Raw genomic sequence first — 21620 nt, 5'->3', positions numbered from 1 at the left:
CCTCTTTGTGCTTTTATTTCATCATAATGTTATAGCATGTCCCACCACCATACCATTTTGCTGTTGTAGTGCTATTACAGCTACACAGACAAACCTATCACAAAACTGTCACAGCTATAGTGTCACTGTTTTAAAGTTGGGGTTGATTCCAAGCATCCAACCCCCCTTTCCGGAAGTTGCCCAAGGAGAACAATCAACAGAAGATAGACTCTCTTCCAATAAAGAAATGTTTATATACAATAGTCACAAAAATAGTTTCAATCCTCAATCCTCCAGCAAACCTTTCTTCAGCTTCTTCAGCAATCTCTTCTTGCTCTTGCTCTACTCAATACTCTCCAGTCTATTCTCTCTACAACACGCAGTTCTTAGTCCCAATTTGTAGCATCTAATCTATCACAGGTGGCTTAACAGTTGCTCTTCATGCAATGCTTGGACATGGTCCTTACAAATACTTACTCACTTTTTCACTTAAGAAATGACTCAATTGATATAAAACTCTGACAAAAACAAGGGGCAATGTAGAGATGGCAAGGACACCACTAACACATTTTTTTTTAAAAAAATGCATATGGCATACTCTCTCAATGCGCAGATTCTATAAGAGTGTGATAAAGATCATCAATAATTAGCTATGAGTGCTCATGAGACGGGTTGGAGTGGATTTCAAACAGAATAATATGGCATTAAGCAGTTGTGTGTCAAAGCCCTTAATTCCAGTTAAGGTAGATACAGTACACAGTATGTTGTTTTTTATTGCTATAAGTCAACTTGAATCCCAAACTGGGGGAAAGTAGGACATAAATGAGAATGGTAATGACACTACTCTGGAAAGGAAACTATGACATTCCCCTTAGTTTTGAACAATGCTTAGTTATATCCAATGAAGATATAAAATGGTAATGGCCCACTGTACCAGAGGGGTCATCTGCACCAGTGGTTCCCAACCTTTTTTTGACCAGGGACCACTTTGACCAGGGACCACTCTCCAACATTATCACCAAAAGGGTTATGAATCAGTTTTTGGTCAACTTTAGTTTCGGTTTGGTTATTTGGGGTGCTGATTCAGAAAATTGTATTGGATAGACCACATCAGCTTTAGTTTCTGATACAGAACATATGCCATCCAGTAGTCGCCATCTGCTCGCCCACAAAAAAACCCTTGCAAGACCAGTTGCTCTTATTGCAGCAGTATAGTAATAGTGAGGCTGCAGATCATATTTTAGTCCATGGAACGCAGGTTGGGTGCCACTGATCTACAATGTAGAATTAATGCAGTTTAGCCATGGCAGTGAAAGTGGTACCAAACTACATTAGTTCTACATTGTAAATGCACCTTGAGCATGGGAATGCCTTGAGTCCCCATGGGGAGATGGGGCAGGATATAAATAAAGTTTTACTTACTTACTGACACCTTTAGTGTTTATTTCAAGTGGGCATTCAGGTGGAAGCAAAAACTATGAATGTGCCCTGTTTGGAAACTGTTTGTGGAGGTGATTTATGTTCTGGACTTCCTTGCTTTTGGATTGTATAATGGCATGACTTTATTTCTGTCTTTTTGGGGAATCAAAGATTGAACAGACCTCTCATACTTACTTAGGGTGGATTTAAGATACAAGAAGGATCCTCCAATGAGACCATGCTTTCAGTTAGCATCAGCTGATTTATGCAACTCAGTGCTTTAAGATATATTCAGAATGAAGCCCCATCACTTTCAATTGTGTTTCTCCAGTAACGGAGTAAGACATTTAAGGTTGCAACTTAAACTGCTTCCAAGAAATCAGCCTTGAAAGATTTTACAAAATGGAAGACAATTTGTTCTTCGTCTTCAAAAAAAATTCCAAATATCACTGAGCTACAAATGAACAAATACAGTTTGGCAACTAAGCTTGTCAACTGATTCATGGATTAATAACATTTGTAGGCTTCTTTGATGCTGATGGACTGTATTTTGTTTACGTTTTAGTGAGAAATTTGGAAGATATATGAGAAAACATGGAACCACAGTTCCTCTTCCAAAAATCCCCAAGGATTGTGATTAGGACACAAGGAAATCTTCTCATATTCAAAATAAATTTGTAATAAATTGCAAGAGTTTTAAATCACAATCATTTCTTGTTCTGTCTCTTTTTCTGTTAAGACACTACGATCCTGATACATAGCTTCAGAAATGAGAAAGCGAAGTGCACAGTGATTAACTTTAACCACTGAACTTGTTATCTTCTGGATGCTCCAGACTACCATTCCCACCATCCCCAGCCAGACCACTGATATTCTTTGAGTATGATGGGGAGAATGTGGAAATTTAGTGAGATACAATAATGCTGGATGTACAATTGTCCTTCCACATTTACATTTTGACTTTTGCTGATTCTATTTTTCATAGATTTGTTTTTAAAAGATTCTCTCAAAGAATCTCTAGTTCTTTTAATTTGATTTTATGCTCAACTTCCTCTAGTTGGGGAAGTGTTTTAAAGCAGTGATTCTCAACCTGGGGGTCAGGACCCCAGGGGGTTGTGAGGGGTTGTCAGAGGGGTCACCAAAGACCATCAGAAAACACAGTATTTTCTGTTGGTCATGGAGGTTCTGTGTGGGAAGTTTGTCCCAATTTTATTGTTGGTGGGGTTCAGAATGCTCCTTGATTGTAGGGGAACTATACATCCCAGCAACTACAACTCCCAAATGTCAAGGTCGATTTTCTCCAAACTCCACCAGTATTCACAATTGGGCATATTGAGTATTCATGACAAGATTGGTCCAGATCCATCATTGTTTGAGTCCACAGTACTCTCTGGATATAGGTGAACTATAACTCCAAAACTCAAGATCAATGCCCACTAAACCCTTCCAGTATTTTCTGTTGGTCATGAGAATTCTATGTGCCAAATTTGGCCCAATTCTTTCATTGGTGGAGTTCAGAATGCTCTTTGATTGTAAGTGAACTATAAATCCCAGCTACTACCACTCCCAAATGACAAAAACAATCCTCCCAACTACATCAGTATTCAAATTTGGGCATATCGGGGATTTGTGCCAAATTTGGTGCAGTTAATGAAAATACATCCTGCATATCAGATATTTATGTTATGATTCATAACAGCTGCAAAATTACAGTTATGAAGTAGCAACAAAAATAATTTTATAGTTGGAGGTCACCACAACATGAGAAACTGTAGTAAGGGGTCGCGGCATTAGGAAGGTTGAGAAACACTGTTTCAAAGTTTATTTGATGGTGGCTACTGTTTCCCCTATTACTGCTCCAGGCCTTAAACACTGATTCCATAGCATTCCTTGTAAGCCCTCGCTCAAATTATCAAATTAAAAGTACCCAACTGTATATGTGTATGTGTCTTCAAAGTTGTCTGTTGACATATGGCAACCCCATGAATTTCATAGGGTTTTCTTTAACAAGGAATATCCAAAGGTGGTTTGACCGGCTCCTTCTTCTGAAATATATCCTGCAGTATCCGAGATTCATTGGCAATGTCCTATCCTTGTACAGGCAGTCACCCAGTTACAAACATCCGACTTACAAATGACTCATAGTTAAGAATGGGGGTGAAACAACGAAAAGTGAGAGGAATCTACCCTTTGGAAGGGAAATTAATTCCTGAAAGAGTTATCATGGGGAAAAGGTGTCTCACTGAAGCTTTCTCAATAACCCTTGTTTCCACAATAAGCCACATTTTTCAAAATCCAATTCTCACTGGGACAGAAAGTGAGGTGAAATCTTTTGAACAGGACACAGACAGCACAACAAACACCACAGGGGTGTTAACCCTTCTATCCAAAGCTAATATATGTATATATATATTGGCTGGAGTTACACTTAAAATATATACCTGTTCTGACTTGCACACAAATTCAACTTAAGAAAAAAAACTTCTTCAGGACAGTAAATAAAGAACAACACTCAAAAACAGAGGAAATCCAGACAAGAAACAATCAGAGCCAGCTAATCACCTCCCAACAAAGGATTCCCCCAGGCAGGAAGCAGCCAAGCTTTGAAGCTGCAAGGCTATTAAATGCTAATCAAGATGATCAGTTGCAACATTCTTACTTGTCTCAAATAGGCAAGAGTTCTTTCTCCCACCCTGAGCATTCCACAGAGATATAAACCCCCATTTGCCTAGATTGCAACAAACCTCACAATCTCTGAGGATGTCTGCCATAGCTAGGGGTGAAACGTCAGGAGAGAATGCTTCTGGAAAATGTCTAGACAACTTGGAAATCTCACAGAAACCCAGAACCTATCTTGTTCATAACCTGGGGACTGCCTGTATTAACCATGGCTAACGCTGCTTAGCTTCCAAGATCCGATCCGATCTGATGATCTTATGATATTTAAGTCATTACTACTCAAATAAAGCATCTTATCATAAGCGCATCTAAACAATGCAACATACTTTCAGAATCTACTGTTGAAAAGCCGTAGTATTTATAAAGGAAATTATTTAAAAGAGATGCCACTGAAATACCACTGGTGAGAATACTACCAATACCAGGTATGAGTAAACCCAGGCCCAGGGACTGGATGCAGCCCTCCCTTGGGTTCTTTTTTCAGGCCCTCCTCTTTCTTTCCTTCCTTCATTCCTCTTTCCTTCCCTCCCTCTTTCTTCCTCCCTCCTTCCCTTCCATCCTTTTGTCCTTCCCTCTTTCGTCCTTCCTTCCCCTTCTCTCTTTCTCCTTCCTTCCTTCCTTCCTTCCTTCCTTCCTTCCTTCCTTCCTTCCCTTTTGTCTTTCCTTCCTTCTCTCTTTTCTCTCTCCATTCCCTTCCACCCTTCCTTCCTTCTCTCCCTCCCTCCTTCCTTCCCTTCCATTCTTTCATCCTTCCTTCCCTTTCTCCTTCCTTCCTTCCTTCCTTCCTTCCTTCCTTCCTTCCTTCCTTCCTTCCCTTTTGTCTTTCCTTGCTTCTCTCTTTCCTCCCTCCATTCCCTTCCACCCTTCCTTCCTTCTCTGCCTCCCTCCCTTCTCTCTTTCCTTCCCTCCCTCTTTCTCCCTCCCTCCTTCCTTCCTTCCCTTCCATCCTTTCTTCCTTCCTTCCTTCCTTCCCTCCCTCCCTTTTGTCTTTCCTTCCTTCTCTCTTTCCTCCCTCCATTCCCTTCCACCCTTCCTTCTCTGCCTCCCTCCCTCCCTTCTCTGTTTCCTTCCTCCTTTCCTCCTGGAGGATGTTTAGCTGGGAGAAGAGAAGGTAGAGAGGGAACATGAGAAACATGTTTCAAGATTTCAAAGGGTGTCCCATTGAGGAGGAGGGAGGAGGAAAACTGACTTTCTGCTGCTCTAGAGACCAGGACACAAGGGAGCAAAGCATTCAAATGGCAGGGGAAAAGATTCGACTGAAAAGGTTAGGAAGAACTTCCTGAGAGTAAGAGCTGTTGGAGAATGGTGTAGGTTGCCTGGGAGTGTGGTGGAGTCTCCTTCTCTGGAGGCTTTTCTGCAGAGGCTGTCTATCGGGAGTGCTTTGGTTGTGCCTTCTTACGTGGCAGAGGTTGGACTGGATGACCCTTGGGGGTCTCTTCCAGCTCTAGGGTTCTAGGATTATATATCAGGAGTAGGCAATATGGGGTCTCATGGATACACTTTTTCTCTTCTGTCCACCATCTCATCTTGACCAAGGCTAACCCTTTTGGGATCCAAACGTTTCCCATCTTTCCTTCACTTTCTGTCTCCAAAAGAGAAGAGGAAGGGGAGGAAAGGGCAGGGAGGGGACTTGGGAGAACCCCCTCCCTCTCTCCTGGCCCACCCACCCGGCTTCAGCCTGCCATTCGGGCCCCAAGTTGGAAAGTCTGCCTATTCCTGATCAACACCCTTTCTATTACCATTCAGATAAAATAAAAATATTTTGCATTTCCTAAATACTAAAACAAAGATTCATAAGAACCGATCATATTGTTTAAATCTTGAAATTAATAACATTAACATCTAGCAATTCCAGTTCAAGCACACTAAGAAATACTCAGGGATAGCAAATTTTTCCTTTCCTGCCTCAAACATAGAATTGAACAAAATGACTGTTTGTTCATGCTTTTCCTTCCAAAGTTTTTCTTGTAAGGCAGAAGGGGCAAAGCAAGTGGCTTTCTTGTGTATATATATATCTGTGTACCAGTAGTAAATAATGTTCTGTTTTACGAAACTCCAAACTACAAAGAGAAAAACCTTACCTCTGCGCCGTAAACTCTTTTCTCCTTGATGTCATAAGAAGATATGTCCCCTCGCACAAGTATTTGCTCTTCATCCGGTGATGACTCCCTCAAAAGTATGTGGGCATTGTCTGGACTTGCTTAAGGTTTGCACAGAGAAAGGAGTGGAATTTGACTGTTCTTGCATTTTCGAGAGCTTCAAAACACTTCCCCTGGCCTCCCAGCCAGCGCTGTAAGTTTTGGGAGGTTCTGAATGCATATTCATTGGCTGGAGTCATATAATTAACTTTGAAAAATCAAACCATTGCACCTGGAAAAAATGGAGGAGACAACAGATGGTTTAAATTGCTAAAAGATGGAGAAAAAGCATAGGATTAGAGTATATTTACTGTACTATACTTCTTACCTTTGGTAATATATTATTATAAGTGGGTCATCAATGTATCACCATGCCATGCAGAGTAGCAAAACAAAAGGAGAAAAAGGAAGAAGAGAGGAGGAGGAGGAAGAGGAAGAAAAGTTCCCTGCCCCACCCCAGTCCTGGCATGCTAAATAATCAATGTCTGCTTACTGTATTGTAGAATGGGCTTGTAGTATTTGCAGAAATTTGGTTCCAGGACTCTCCATGGATACCAAAATCTGTGGATGCTTTTTTTTTTTTTTTTTTTTTTGTCGTGTCAGGAGTGACTTGAGAAACTGCAAGTCACTTCTGGTGTGAGAGAATTGACCGTCTGTAAGGATGTTGCCCAGGGGAAGCCTGGATGAATTGATGTTTTTATCATCCTTGTGGGAGGCTTCTCTCATGTCCCTGCATGAGGAGCTGGAGCTGATAGAGGGAGCTCATCCACCTCTCCCCAGATTCAAACCTGCGACCTGTCGGTCTTCAGTCCTGCCGGCACAGGGGTTTAACCCACTGCACCACCGGGGGCTCAAGCCTCATTATATACAATGGCATAGTAAATTATTATACCTAAAATGGCAAAAAATGGATTTGCTTCTGGGATTTTTTTCTCCTCTGGGAGACATTTTTTCAAGCCTTGGATAGTTAAAGCTGTGGATACAGATTCTGTGGATCTGTAGGGTCGACTATATTTCATTTGTATCTTACGGCAGCATGCGTGGTCTGACTTCAAAAGTAATGAAGTCCCCTTTATTTTTCACTTGAGCACCGAGGTTCGTCAACCAGGATAATGGAAAAGGAGTATACAGTGCTTCCATGTAAAACAGCCTTTCATGTAAAACTCAACTTCTGGGGTGCTTCTACACTAGAATAAATGTTGACACCACTTTAACTACCATGGCTTAATGCTATGGAATCCTGGGAGTTATAGTTTGGTGAGGCACCAGCACTCTTTGGCAGGGAAAGATAAAGAGCTTATAAAACCCCAACTCCTATGATTTCATGGTGTTTACTCATGGCTTTAAACAGGTGTCAAAATGCATTATTTCTATACTGTAGAAGCAGAGTCAACCCCAGCTGACTCCATTTTTGTAGTAGACTTGAGACAGGAGGAAGGAAATAATTTTGTTGCTGTTATTATCCGTTGTTAGTGCCTAGATCCAGGGAAGTTGTGTCCTTGTGGACAACAAGTCAAACATGAGCCAACAATGTCATGCAACAGCTAAGAAGGCCAATGGGATTTTGGTCTGCATAAATAGGAGTCTAGTTTCTAGATCCAAGGAAGTCATGCTATCCCTCTCCTCTACCTTGGTCAGACCACACCTGGAATCACACTGTGTCCAATTCTGGGCACCACAGTTTAAGGGAGATATTGACAAGCTGGAATGTGTCCGAAGAAGGATGACTAAAATGTTCAAGGGTCTGAAGAACAAGCCCTATGAGGAGCGGCTTAAAGAGCTGGGCATGTTTAGTCTGTGGAAGAAAAGGCTGAGAGGAGGCATGATGACCATGTATAAATATGTGAGGGGAATCCATAGGAAGAAGGGGGCAGGCTTGTTTTCTGCTGCCCTGGAGACTAGGACACAGAACAATGGCTTCAAACTACAGGAAAGGAGATTCCACCTGAACTTCCTAATTGTGAGTGCTGTTCAGCAGTGAAACTCTCTGCCCTGGACTGTGGTAGAGGCTTCTTCTTTGAAGGCTTTTAATCAGAGGCTGGATGGCCATCTGTTGGGGGTGCTTTGAACGCAATTTTCCTGCTTCTTGGAATGGATGGCCCATGAGGTCTCTTCCAACTCTGATTCTATGATCCTAACTATGAGTCAGAAAACCTGCTACTTAACTAGAGAACTATGCATAGACTTAGGATGTATACTACATGGCCCTCTAAATATTGACTGCAACTCCCATGGTACACTACCTCTTCTCGATAGGGTTCATGGAAGCTGCATTCCCAACAACATATGGAGAGCCACACATTTCTGTATTTGATTCTAATCTACCATTCAATCACTTGAGAACATTAATCTGCCTGCGGGTCAGGTGATATTGCAGAGAGGAGACAATCTTGAGATGTGTGCAAATGTTCCTGTTACACACCTTGGTTGCCTCTCCCTGGGCTGGCAAGTTATTAGCTAAATAGCAATGGTGAAAGTCAGCTCCCCTCCTATGCATAAAGGATTACTTTCTGGAATAGATTGAGAAACCTTTGGTGGTTGGGACTAATCCCCAGTGTAGGACAGGGACTGAGAAAGCTTGCCACACCTTATACCTCCGAGCTATTACATCTCTTTCAACTAGCACTCAAACCTGCTGACATGGTACACAATCTTCTGAGTGATTTTTGATGTGTGTTCTGTTCTTCTACAATTGCATAGGTGTTTCTATCTAACCCTACTTTTCTGCATCCTTGGAGCCCTCCCACACAACCCTATATTCCAGAATATCGAGGCAGAAAATCCCACAATATCTGCTTTAAACTGGGTTATCTGAGTCCACACTCAGACAATGTGGCATTAGGTTCTTGTGGGTTTTTCCGGGCTAGGGCCATGTTCTAGAGGCATTTCTCCTGACGTTTCGCCTGCATCTATGGCAAGCTTCCTCAGAGGTAGTGAGGTCTGTTGGAATTAGGACAATGGGTTTATATATCTGTGGAATGGCTGGGGTGGGGCAAAGAGCTCTTCCCTGCTGGAGCTAGGTGTGAATGTTTCAACTGACCACCTTCATTAGCATTTGAAGGCCTGGCTGAGCCTGGGAAAATCTTTTGTTGAGAGGTGTTAAGATGTGCCTGGTTGTTTCCTTTCTGCTGTTTTGCTGTTGTAATTTTAGAGTTTTTTTAATACTGGCAGCCAGATTTTGTTCATTTTCATGGTTTCTTCCTTTCTGTTGAAATTGTCCACATGCTTGTGGATTTCAATGGCTTCTCTGTGTAGTCTGACATGGTGGTTTTTGGTGTGGTCCAGCATTTCTGTGTTCTCAAATAATATGCTGTGTCCAGGCTGGTTCATCAGGTGCTCTGCTATGGCTGACTTCTCTGTTGAAGTAGTCTGCAGTGCCTTTCATGTTCCTTGATGCGTGTTTGGGCTTTGCTTCGTTTGGTGGTCCCTATGTAGACTTGTTCACAGCTGCATGGTATACGGTAGACTCCTGCAGAGGTGAGAGGATCCCTCTTGTCCTTTGCTGAACGTAGCATTTGTTGGATTTTCTTGGTGGGTTTGCAGATTGTTTGTATGTTGTGTTTCCTCATCAGCTTCCCTATGCGGTCAGTGGTTCCCTTGATGTGGGATTTCCTGCCTTGATATTCTGGGATATAGGGCTGTGTGGAAGGGCCTGTCAGAGTGCTGCAGAAGCTTTTGAAGCTCTGAAGAAATGGACGCTTGAGACTTCAGTATAAAACAGATATTTAGCTTTACTAAGCAGCTCAAATATACAGCATACACCATCAGTAGACAGACAGAAACAAGAAGGGACGACGAACACATTCACTGAAGCTATAAGGACTTATCTCTGTATCCTCCCTACTCACTCAAGGTAACGCTCAGGGTCACATCTTCACAGCTTATTAACTTCTGTTTAACCCTTTCTGTAGCAGAATACTCTCTGGCAATACAATCCTGTTACAATCACAGCCATTGTACATAAAATTACATGTGAGAGCCATTCAGCAGTGGAACTCTCTGCCCCGGAGTGTGGTGGAGGCTCCTTCTTTGGAGGCTTTCAAACAGAGGCTGGATGGCCATCTGTCAGAGGTGATTTGAATGCAATGTTCCTGCTTCTTGGCAGGGGGTTGGACTGGATGGCCCATGAGGTCTCTTCCAACTCTTTGATTCTATGATTCTATGATTTAAACACACACTATACATTAATCTTACACTGACAGGGTCCTTGATCTGTAACACATTCTAATAAAAGACATGAAAGCCTGTGCCGAAACACCCTCATCCAACTCAGGATTTCATGGCTTATTGACAACCATGGACCTATCTCAATTTATATCTGGCCCAACACATGTATAATGTCACACTCTGAAATAAGCCTATTACCATGGACAAATCACTACTTAATAGGATTTACATTTGTTGGGATTCCTAAACTCTCCACGAGTTGAGGGACCATTAAAATAGTCCACACCTAGACTTATGGATCCCCGAATACTCCAGGGGATTTTCCACCTGTTCAAATTTATTATTCCCTTGATGTCATGGCTGATCTGTGGAACAGGAGATGGCCCAACAAACTGATACAGTTGTTACCCAAGGCCCTTCCACGCAACCCTATATCCCAGAATATCAAGGCAGAACATATTTGCTTTGAACCGGGATATCGGGAGTCCACAGTCAGATAATGTGGAATTTTCTGCATTGATATTCTGGGATATAGGGTTGTGTGGAAGGGCCCCAAGTGCCCCTTACTTGAGTGCAGAGCATTGGTTCCTGAGGAGCTCAAGGCTTCAATCAATGAACCTAGTGATGGTAGAGAAAGACTCAGGACGAATCTGGCTGAGTATAGGTTAAGGTCATCTTTAGGATCAATTCATAAATGGTTCTTTGCTTACTCTGTTATATCAGCTCTCATCCAACACAGGTGTTCTGGGTAAGGGGTAATTACCTCCTAGACATCAGACTGCTGAGCAGGTGTCCTCAGAAAAGGGTTGTGATGAATTTGCTCAATATTTTGTGGAGGAAATTGCTCTGACTCATTCTGAGTAGGACTCCACATCGAAGGTAGAATCTGTGGGGACCACTGAGACACGTACTTGTCTGGCTTTGATGGATGACTTTCATTTCGTTCAACGTGATGTGGACAAGTTGCTGGAAGAGATGAGACCAATGACCTGTCTGTTACCACCATGTCAATCCTGGCCAATTAAAAACTGCTAGAGGACTGGCCTATAGGGTTTTGGAGATTGGAAATCCTTCTTTGAAAGTGTTATATTCCAACTTCACTGAAAGAAGCAATGTGAGAGCCTTAATGGGGGGGGGGGGGGGGCGATGATGGGATTTTACTGACTTTGGACTCTCTAAAGTATTAGTCAGTGATGAATTTCCTTTTAAATAAAGTTCTAGAATGAATAGTAGCAAAACCAAAACATAACAAAACCCTAAAGTATCAACCAGTGTTGAATCTCCTCTTTTTGAATAAAGTTCTAGAACAAATGGTAGCACAACCAAACCAAAACAAAACCCCAAACTCTAGGCTTTATTGAATAGAACAAATTACCTGGATCCATGTGTTAAGGTAGGATAGGACAGAAATAGCTTTGGTTTTATTGGTGGATGACCTATATTAGAAACTGGACAGGAGTAGATCCCTGTTGTCCTTCCTGGTGGCATTTGATACTACCACCATGGTATCCTTCTGGGTTGTCTGGCAGATACAGGACTTGGAGGGGCTTTGCAATGGTTTTGATCTTTCTTGGGTGGATATTCCCAGAAAGCAGTACTAAGGCACTGTTGTTCGGGTTTTTTTGGGGGCATTAGAATCATAGAATCATAGAGTTGGAAGAGACCTCATGAGCCATCCAGTCCAACCCCCTGCCAAGAAGCAGGAAAATTGGAGCCTGTGGGGCTCCAATGTGCCCCCTTGCTATTTAACATCTACATCAGTGGTTCCCATCCTTTTTTTCACCAGGGACCACTCTCCAACATTAGTACCAAAAGGGTTACAAATCAGTTTTTGGTCAACTTTAAATTCAGTTTGGTTATTTGGGGTGCTAATTCAGAAAATTGCACTGGATAGACCACATTAGCTCTAGTTTACGATATAGAACATATGCCATCCAGTGGTCACTATCTGCTTGCCTACAGAAAACCATAATTAATAATATAGAGCTGGTGTGCCTATCCAATGCAATGTTCTGAATCAGAACCTGAAAAAATCCCAGGAACATGCCTAAAAACAAAGACACCAAGGCATCACATGGAATGGCTCCACTCAGAGGGAGGGAGGGAGGAGGAGAAGCAGCAGTCAGAAGGCTTGTTGCGCCTTTCCTGGGTAGTCAGTCTCTCCCCTCCCGATATCCCCATTGCCTCGGCACTATAAGAGGGTTTCACAAGACCAGTCACTCTTGTTGCAATGGTGTTGTAACAGTGAGGCCGCAGATCATATTTTAGTTCTTGGGGACCACAGGTTGGGGTCCACTGATCTACATAAAGGCACTGGGAGAGGACACTTAAGAGTTTTGGGATTGGGTGCCATCAGTATTCTGATGATATAAGCCACCTTGAGTTCTTGGAGAAAAGGTGGTATAATGATAACAACATCAGCTACAATAATCCATGTATATCTTAAAATTAAAAGTAAACTACTCAAGGTTGGGAATAAAATGTTGCAGCTAGTGCCAGGAATTGTCAGAACTAAAACATAAATGTTATCTTTATATTTAAAACCCTACAGCAACAAACATTACAACCTCCTAACAGATTTGCTCATTTCTGAAGCAGCCTCTACATATATGTAGCCTTAAGTAAGAATAATATACAATAATAATAATCTGCTCTATCTCCCCAAGGGGACTCAGAGTGGATTACAGAATACACAGATATGGCAAATATTCAATGCCATTATACAGTTAACAACAAAGATAAACAGAACACAGACAGAAAAGGCTTCCCCCTTTTCATCTCTGGAGTCCAGAGGCTGTGTTCAACTCTGAGGAGCCTGTTGTCCGTGGACGCCTTCCTGATCTTATTGCCGGCATATCTGCATGGACACTTTTTACCTCCCCGCTATAGCGGTACCTATTGATCTACTCACATTTTGTTTTTGCATCTCGAGTCCAGAGGCTGTGCTCAACTCTGAGGAGCCTGTTGTCCGTGGACGCCTTCCTGATCTTATTGCCAACATGTCTGCATGGACGCCTTTTACCTCCCTGCTATAGCGGTACCTATTGATCTACTCACACTGCTAGTTTGGCAGAAGTATTTTATCTGTTTCAATTTCCTTTCTCTAATGGACAATTTCATTCCAATCATTCACCTTATGCAGTTGCTGTAAGAATCGCTGAAACAATATATAATGAAGTAATTTGAACAAGCTATGAATGAAATAATTAAGGAGTAACACCAGGAAGCTGGCATGTACAACCTATAACAGACCATATATCAGGGATGACTCGGGGCAGAAAGCCCACATGGCATGTCTTAATACAAAAGGAAGCTTGACCTTTCCAAGATTTTTTTACAGTGCTACTGAAGACTAAATGTTAGATCTATATATAAGCATGTTTTTTCTGTTCAAGATGTAGAGTTTGAGCACGCTCTAAAGTAGCATTTGTGTATTCTGTCTTCACAGTATTCAACGACATGTCATGGAATAAAAGTTCTGCTTTTATTAAACTTGGATTTGTTTTCAGTGTGAACCAGTGCTATCAAAAGAATAGCTGCCTAAGCCACAGAGAGATTGGAGCATGAATTTCAAGAGCATGCAAAACCATTGTGACAAGGGCTTCGTGGATAATCTCACCAACCAACCACCAAACTAGCTTCATCACTGAACATACCCAACCTATGGATCTTGGCTTTGAGGAACAAAGTGAAGCTAACCATAAATCCATAGGAATATAATTGCGCTTAGTTTGAATCAAGTGCTGATATAATAGGAAATACAATGGTTAATTTGTTTCCAAGGTGATTTTTTTCTTTTTAGAACATTTCTATTCATTATGGCCAGCTATGCTGCTGGAGTAGCTCACGTAGGCGGGCAGTAACTGCTCTCTTACTCTAACCTGTGAATTTGTAACATTCTCAACATTTCTGTTACTTTGTATGACTTGTCAAAGTCAAATTATAGGAAAATACAGAATACAAATGTATCAACTTCTCTATATATCTCCCGCCCCTATTCCTCAAATCATACAGTTCAGTATACCGTGTCTCACAATATCATCTTCCTGTGTGAAGTGAGGGAAATCCAACATTACAAAGAGTACTCATCTGTAGAAGGAAGAGTAAGCGAGAAGACTATGGAGAAGCAACAACAGCTCCTTGTTTCCCATGGAAACCAAGCCCTTTGAGCAAGGTGGGTATGTTCAGCTTGGAGGGGAAAAAGGCCAAGGGGGAACATAACAACCATGTTGGAACATTTGAAAGGAAGTCATATTAAAGTCTCCAGAGCTTGTTTTCTGCTGGAGACTAGGAAACAAAACAATGGATTCAAATTACAGGAAAAGAGATTCCACTAAAACATTAGGAAGAACTTCCTGACTGTAAGAGCTGCTTGGCACCAGAATAAGCTATGTCCTCGGTGTGTGATGGGCCCTCCTTCTCCAGAGATTTTTAAGCAGAGGCTAGATGGCCATCTGTTAGAGGTGCTTTGACTGTGTTCCTGCATGGCAGAAATGGTCCTGGACTGGGTATCTCTTGGGGGTCTCTTTCAGCTCTATTATTCTATTTTCTCAATCTTTTGGGTATTACTGAGGCCCCTTCTACACTGCCCTATGTCTCAGAATCTTATCCCAGATTAGAAAATAGTTTTCTAATATCTACAGAGATGCTCACAGAAACACCTCAGCAAGCGAGAGTCCAAAAGTGGCAGGAAAAACCCTGGAACCTCAAGCAATGGCTGATACTGAATGATAGGCTCCTCCTGGGCACACAGAAGACTCGGGTGACTTGGAAGGCACTGAACAGACTGCGCTCTGGCACCACAAGATGCAGAGGCAACCTTAAGAAATGGGGCCACAAAGTGGAGTCTATAGCATGCAAGTGTGGAGAAGAGCAAACCACAGACCACCTACTCCAATGCAACCTGAGCCCTGCCACGTGCACAATGGAGGATCTCCTCATAGCAACACCAGAGGCACTCCCAAGTTCCCAGCTACTGGTCAAAGGACATTTAATATAATGCCAAGTTTTTAAACTTTGTGCTTTTTAAATACATTTCAACTGTACCCTTGGTTTGCTTCTGATATGACAAATAAATATCCCAGTTTATCTGCTTTAAACTGGATTATATGAGTCTTCACTGCCAGATAATCGGGATAAACAGATAATCTGAGATCAGATCCTGGGATATAGGGTTAGTGTGGAAAGGGCCTGAGATGGAGGGAGAACCAGCTTCAGGTGTTGGTCTGCTACCTGGAAAAAATGCTAAAATCCAGAGTGCTGCAGGGACTCCACTTTCATGTACGCTCTGATTTCCACTCCTTACTCACCTGCTTGCATATTTTCCCTTCAGGGGGCGAGAGAGTGAACAGCAGCAGCAAGAAAGAAACAGCTGCTGCTGCCTGTTAGCCTCCAAACTCACTATCCAGCAAGCAAGTAGGGAATAGTTGTATTCACTGTTAGTTCACTAGAGAACCTTACATGAGGTTGTAAATAAACAAACAGCAGCAGTTGGAGGTGATAGGGTTGAAGAGGACAAAGGGAGCTTGCTGATGGGCTCACATTACAACTGCATTAAAAAATAAGATGGCGTGACCTCAGGACACAAACAATGTATCATGTAATATGCCCTAGCCTAGCTGAAGTTGTGTACTAGACATAAATAAAGCAAAATATTAATATGCTGTGCCCATGGAGACAATTACAAGACCAGCTTGTGTAAGCAGAGTATGCAACTTTAATTCCAAAAGCAACAATTCAACGTAACAGAAATATAACTCTTCTAGGTATGTCTGCATTTTAATTAACTCTTATCATCTGTAATCTTTTCTTCCTCTTAACAGAAGTCATCTCAACACTTTTCACAAATAATAAAGCTTGTCAGCAAGTTCCAAGCTTGGTTCTCTGTGGATACTTTGGCCCACCAAAAAAGTCAGCTTGCTGGCATACTGGCATGGGGCTGGGACTCGGATTAGGCCCTAGAGAACAAATGGAAAGAACAGAGATCAGAGATTTTGCCGTTTCTGAAAACAGGAAATTACTTCTACGATGTTTAAAACAAACTTTATAATTTTAATAATTATATTAATTGTATCTAAGGATCTCAGGGCAGAAAGAAATGAAACCAACTTAGTACAGCAAATAGGAACGTAAATAAACTAAATGCACATGAAAAGCATCTTAAGTTGAAACAAGAGAGTTTAAACCAGTTAGAACAGTTCAATTAGGCCCCAAAAGCTTGAGTAAAATGCCACGTTTTATCCAGTTCTGGAATTACACCAATCTTGAAACCTAGTGGACATCTAAGGGGTAACCCACAACTGTGATGTCTATAGGAGAGAAGGACTCCTTCTGTATCACCCAGGCAGATGGCAAACAGAGGACTTCTCCAGATCTTGAACAGACATATACAGGGAGATGCATTCCTTTACATACAGAATACCAGTCCATGAATTCTTTGCAAAGTGATACGTTATTTTAATAGTCCAAGATGGGTAACAACAACAAGAAGTTATTGAGCTTTTGGTGAACTATATTTTTGGCATAGTGTGCCATAAAATGTGCAAGTCTGAAGAAAGAACTACTCTGAGTCCAAAGAGCACTGTTTCCTAATCTGGCAGCCTGAAAATGTGATGGACTTTTTTTGTGTGTCAGGAGCAACTTGAGAAACTGCAAGTCGCTTCTGTTGTACAGTGGCGCAATGGGTTAAACCCTTGTGCTGGCAGGACTGAAGACCGACAGGTCGGAGGTTCGAATCCAGGAAGAGCAGATGCACTCCCTCTGTCAGCTCCAGCTCCCCATGTGAGGACATGAGAGAAGCCTCCCACAAGGCTAGTAAAACATCAAAACATCTGGGCGTCCTCTGGGCAACGGCCTTGCAGACAACCAATTTTCTCACACCAGAAGCGAAGTGTGATGGACTACAACCCTATCATCTCTAATCATCATGTATGTGCTGGGGTGATGGGACCTAGGCTGATGGCATTATTACTATAATAATAATAATAATTATTATTATTATTATCACCATCATCATCATCACCATCACCACCACCAAAATGTTGCTTTATTCTCCCAAAGGAGATTCCAAAGCCACTAGAGCAGTGGTTCTCAATCTGGGGTCCCCAGATGTTTTTAGCCTACAAATCCCAGAAATCCCAGCCAGTTTACCAGCTATTAGGATTTCTGGGAATTGAAGGTTGAGAACCACTGCACTAGAGCGATGAGGGCTGGGGAAGGGGGAAAAAGGCATTCCTTTCTGGAACTGCTAGATGCCCATTATTTGAGAGTTGGAAACCTTTTCTTTTTCAATGACTGTGCAAGTTATTTAAAAGATTACACATCTTTGCATCATGCATTTTATGAATGTGGGCAATATGTTAATTTTACAGAGAAATGCATGGCTAAATTAATTGAAATCAATACTTTAATTTTATATATAGGTATACAGCAAGCTCGATGATAAAAACATTCTGATTTTCAACCCTGTGTGCTGTTTTGAGACCTGGCAACCACTATTTTTTCAGATATGGTAGAATCACAGAGCTGGAATGGAACCCAAGAAAGGGAAATCTAATCTAAACCCTCTGCCATGCAAGAATATATTAAACAAAAGCACTCTTGAGAGATGACCCAGCCAAGATGGGTGAATGGGCAGTGACCACAAGCAATACTGACTGTATAACCGACTATGTTACTTACAGTCCAGTTGAAGTACAGATGGCACAATTTGTATGTGAGGCGCTGCATATGGTCTGGCTTTAATCCATTGTCGTCATAGATTACATTATAGTAAGTAGGATTCACACTCCCTTGGCGAGCATGCTGACTTACTAAGAAAAAGTCATACCTTTACAGAAAGATGAGAATTAGTGGCAGGAGAAATTATAGTATGACTATGTTAATAATAATAACAGCGACATTCATTAGAAGATCTCTATTACAATAAGTATATGCTAATTTACAAAGGTCAACCACACTTTCCTAAGGCATGTAAAGTAATAATTAATGCCTACATTTGCCTTCCACTATTTCTAATTATTTTCTTGTGTCACAGATAGCTAGAAGGGTCTAGCACATGGCTTGAGCTGCCTCCATAGATTCTGGGCATCCTTCCTTGTCCATCTTGCTAATTAAAAGGAACCTAATATGATTCCTGTTGTCCAATCCAGGATGGGATAGATAATAAGGAAAGCACTGTTGAAAGCAACTTATGGCAATTTTAAAGCAAATGTATCAAAGGATTTTCTTGGCAAAATTTGTTCAGAAAGGTTTGCCTATGCCTTCCTCTGAAGCCACGAGAATGTGACTTGCCCAATGTCACCCACGAATTCCCATGACCTGATGGTAATTCAAACTCTGATCTCTAAAATCATAGTCTAATACAGAAACCACTATCCTTGGAAGTACACAACAATGCAAAGAAAGCCTTATGAAGTTAAAGCTATTAGTTCATTTCCTCTTCTTGCATATGTCTCGCTCACATCTGGGATGTAAACGGATACTTCTGACTTCACTTCCTTTCTCCCTGTCAGCTCTCTTCAAGCTCTCTCTTGAGAATATATCCTTTGTATGCTATCTCAAACCAATTTCCTACTCTTAACTGAAGTTCTTATAATTTACTTTTCCCCCTCCCAAACCAGTCTCTTTGTTCTTTATTCAGACCTCCCATGCAGCCCCTGCAATCACTTCTGAAAGTGCTTGCTGAGTAAAGATACAATCCCCCCATTCAACTGATATGTAGCTGTTCTCCACTGGCTTTGATCTTATGCCAACATATACTTGCCATTCAGGTCGAGTGGCCTCCATGTCAATAATTGTCCCAACAGGAGGATTTTGCAGGCTCCTGTTGGCTTCAGTGAAGAAGCGACAAAGGGTTTTCTTCCTGACTACAACCATAGACAGTTTGGGTCTTCTGAGATGAAAGTGAAGAAATAAAGGGAGTCAGTAATTGGATGGCTAAGCTCTCGTTTTTCACTTTCACTGCTAAGCAGGAGTTGCTGGGAAAGAGCAAATATTGATTTCAATAACCCTGATTGATTCATGGCCTTTAGAATAAGGATGGGATCTAAAATAGTGTCTCATAACTGCAAGAGTGGCCTGATACAAATGTAACGCTGCCCAATCATTTCACTAGTTCTTGAAAATTCATTTTCTTGTGCATGTATGTCTTGCCCTCTTGCCCAAACCACATTGCATTTTCAGAGCTATGATTCATGTTATTTCAGCACTAAGAGCATCACTAATCATTAGCTCCAGCTAGTTAAGTCCAAAGCATCCTGTGGCTTGAGGGAAGACTTACACTGTGGTTTGATAGAAGCTAGTGAAAATATTAATGCAAATCATGAATTGTTCTGGAAATGGACAGGAGCAGAAGAACAATTTGTTATGACATTGTACACCTTTAGAAGAATGCCTGCTTTTGCTGCTATATTTTTGAATAGTGCCATGTGCACTGATGATGATATCATCATCATAGGCGATCCCTCATGGCCAAATATGATAGCCTTACAAGTGCAGGATCTTGGCAATGATGGGTCCATAGGTGACTGTAGACACCTATTCTGGATCTGTATGTTCTTTCACAGTGGGGACATTTGATTTCCAGATGGAAAGCAGGCCTGACAAGGGTTGGCTTGATATGCCTTCCTCTTGACACGTTTCTTTCACCCTCCATTCGTGCCTCTTTGAATTCCACAGCACTGTTGGTAAAAGTTGGCCTCCGGTTAGAACACTTGAGGGCAAGAACTTCCCAGTATTCAGTGTCTATGCCTGTTTTAAAGGTTGGCTTTAAGCCCATCTTTAAAAAATTTTTGCTGTCCATCAACATTCAATTTTCCATTCTTGAGTTGAAAGTAGAGTAACTGTTTTGGGAGACAGTGATCAGGCATTCAGTTAACATGGCCAGTCTAGCAAAATTGATGGCATAGGATCATGGCTTCAGTTCTGGTGGTCTTTGCTTCTTCCATTTGTCTGCCTGGTTTCCCAAGAGATTTTCAGGATTTTTCGGAATCAGCATTGGTTGAAAGTGACATCTGTAGATGGTCCACATTTCGCAGATGTATAATCATGGAGTTGGGAGGACAATAACTTTATAAATAAGTATCTTGGTATCCCTATGAATATCCTGATCCTCAAAACACTCCATGGTTCATCCATGCTTTGTTGTTGCGGGATTTGCACTTTTGAAAATGTTTTTAAGGGGATTATGGTAGTGCCATTTCCAACACTGTTTTTTGTCCTTTAGAAGTTTAGTTGAGAAGATGAGTGTAGAGGGTGTATGCCACAATTTGTTGGGCCATAGATGATCTTTGTAGTGTTAAATACTCCCCGCGCATCATGGACATCTGCAAGGTGTTGGATTTCTTCAGCCTTTTTTTGTCTACCAGATGTTTTTGAGTTCTCGAGTCCTTCTTTGGACCTCAGTTTTTGCACTAGTGTAGATCTTTTTCTTAACAGCATGGTTGGAGTCTCTTTGCCATATTTGGAAAGTTTTCCTTTTCTTATAGATTAACTGTTGGATCTTGTTATCATTTTCACCAAACCTGTCTTGATGTTTCTTAGTTTGATATCCAATGGATTTGTTCACAAGCTGTAATGGTAGAGGTTTTCAGTTTATTCCAATGTTCCTCAGCATTTCCAGATGTTCCATGGGTAGATGATCCTTGAGTGTTGTTTGGAGAAGGGCTGGTTTTGGGAGCTCTTGAAGGTGTTCATTTTACATCTTAGGTGATATATAAATACATCATAAAGGGGGAAAGGAAGGGAGGAAAGAAGGACTGATACAAGGGAGGGAATAAAAACAAGTAAGGGAAGAAAAAGGAAAGAAAGAAGAGGAAGGAAGATATAGGAGGATGCTATATAAATACACCATAACTATAACAATAGAAGATGTTTCAAACCATGTTTCTGAACTCCTAATCCTGTTTTTTTATGAGGTGCACATTGGAGAAATACAGTTTGAACCATCTGGAGATAAGACAAATAGCAGGCTGGAAGTTATTTACCTGACACCACCACCGCATTCATTAAGAACACTCAGTAACTGTGGGACCTCATAGTCCACCACCATCCTCAGCTGCCCATCTCCGACGCCATCACGGTACACAATTACCCGTGCAGGCAGCTCTCCATTACATCTTTGCCATTTGTTGATAGCACCTACAGAAACATATAAAAGAGAAAAGAATCATGTGAATGGTTCCATGTGAGAAAAACTATAGAGCAAACCTAACTGAGATCATAGCAGAAAAGTAACTG

At 41.5% G+C, this 21620-nt stretch overlaps 2 protein-coding genes across 2 annotated transcripts in view; both read right to left on the bottom strand.

The window, feature by feature from the left end:
* AMOTL1 (angiomotin like 1) overlaps window positions 1-6374 on the bottom strand; it is a 118925-nt gene extending 112551 nt beyond the window's left edge. Inside the window, exon 1 of the mRNA XM_060771093.2 lies at window positions 6159-6374. The gene's annotated coding sequence lies outside the window, so the exon portion shown is untranslated. The remainder of the gene's footprint in view (window positions 1-6158) is intronic.
* Window positions 6375-16075: 9701 nt separating this feature from the next.
* Window positions 16076-21620, bottom strand: part of PIWIL4 (piwi like RNA-mediated gene silencing 4) — a 42913-nt gene continuing 37368 nt past the window's right edge. The window contains exons 17-20 of the mRNA XM_060771096.2: window positions 21368-21521; window positions 19147-19275; window positions 18063-18210; window positions 16076-16339 (exon numbers count right to left, since the gene is read on the bottom strand). Of these exons, the coding sequence (XP_060627079.2) occupies window positions 16223-16339; window positions 18063-18210; window positions 19147-19275; window positions 21368-21521 (548 nt within the window). The 3' untranslated portion in view covers window positions 16076-16222. The remainder of the gene's footprint in view (window positions 16340-18062; window positions 18211-19146; window positions 19276-21367; window positions 21522-21620) is intronic.

Source organism: Anolis sagrei, chromosome 3 (genome assembly GCF_037176765.1).
Source record: "Anolis sagrei isolate rAnoSag1 chromosome 3, rAnoSag1.mat, whole genome shotgun sequence".
NCBI classification, from domain to species: Eukaryota; Metazoa; Chordata; class Lepidosauria; order Squamata; family Dactyloidae; genus Anolis; species Anolis sagrei.
This window is presented reverse-complemented; position numbering and strand designations above follow the sequence as displayed.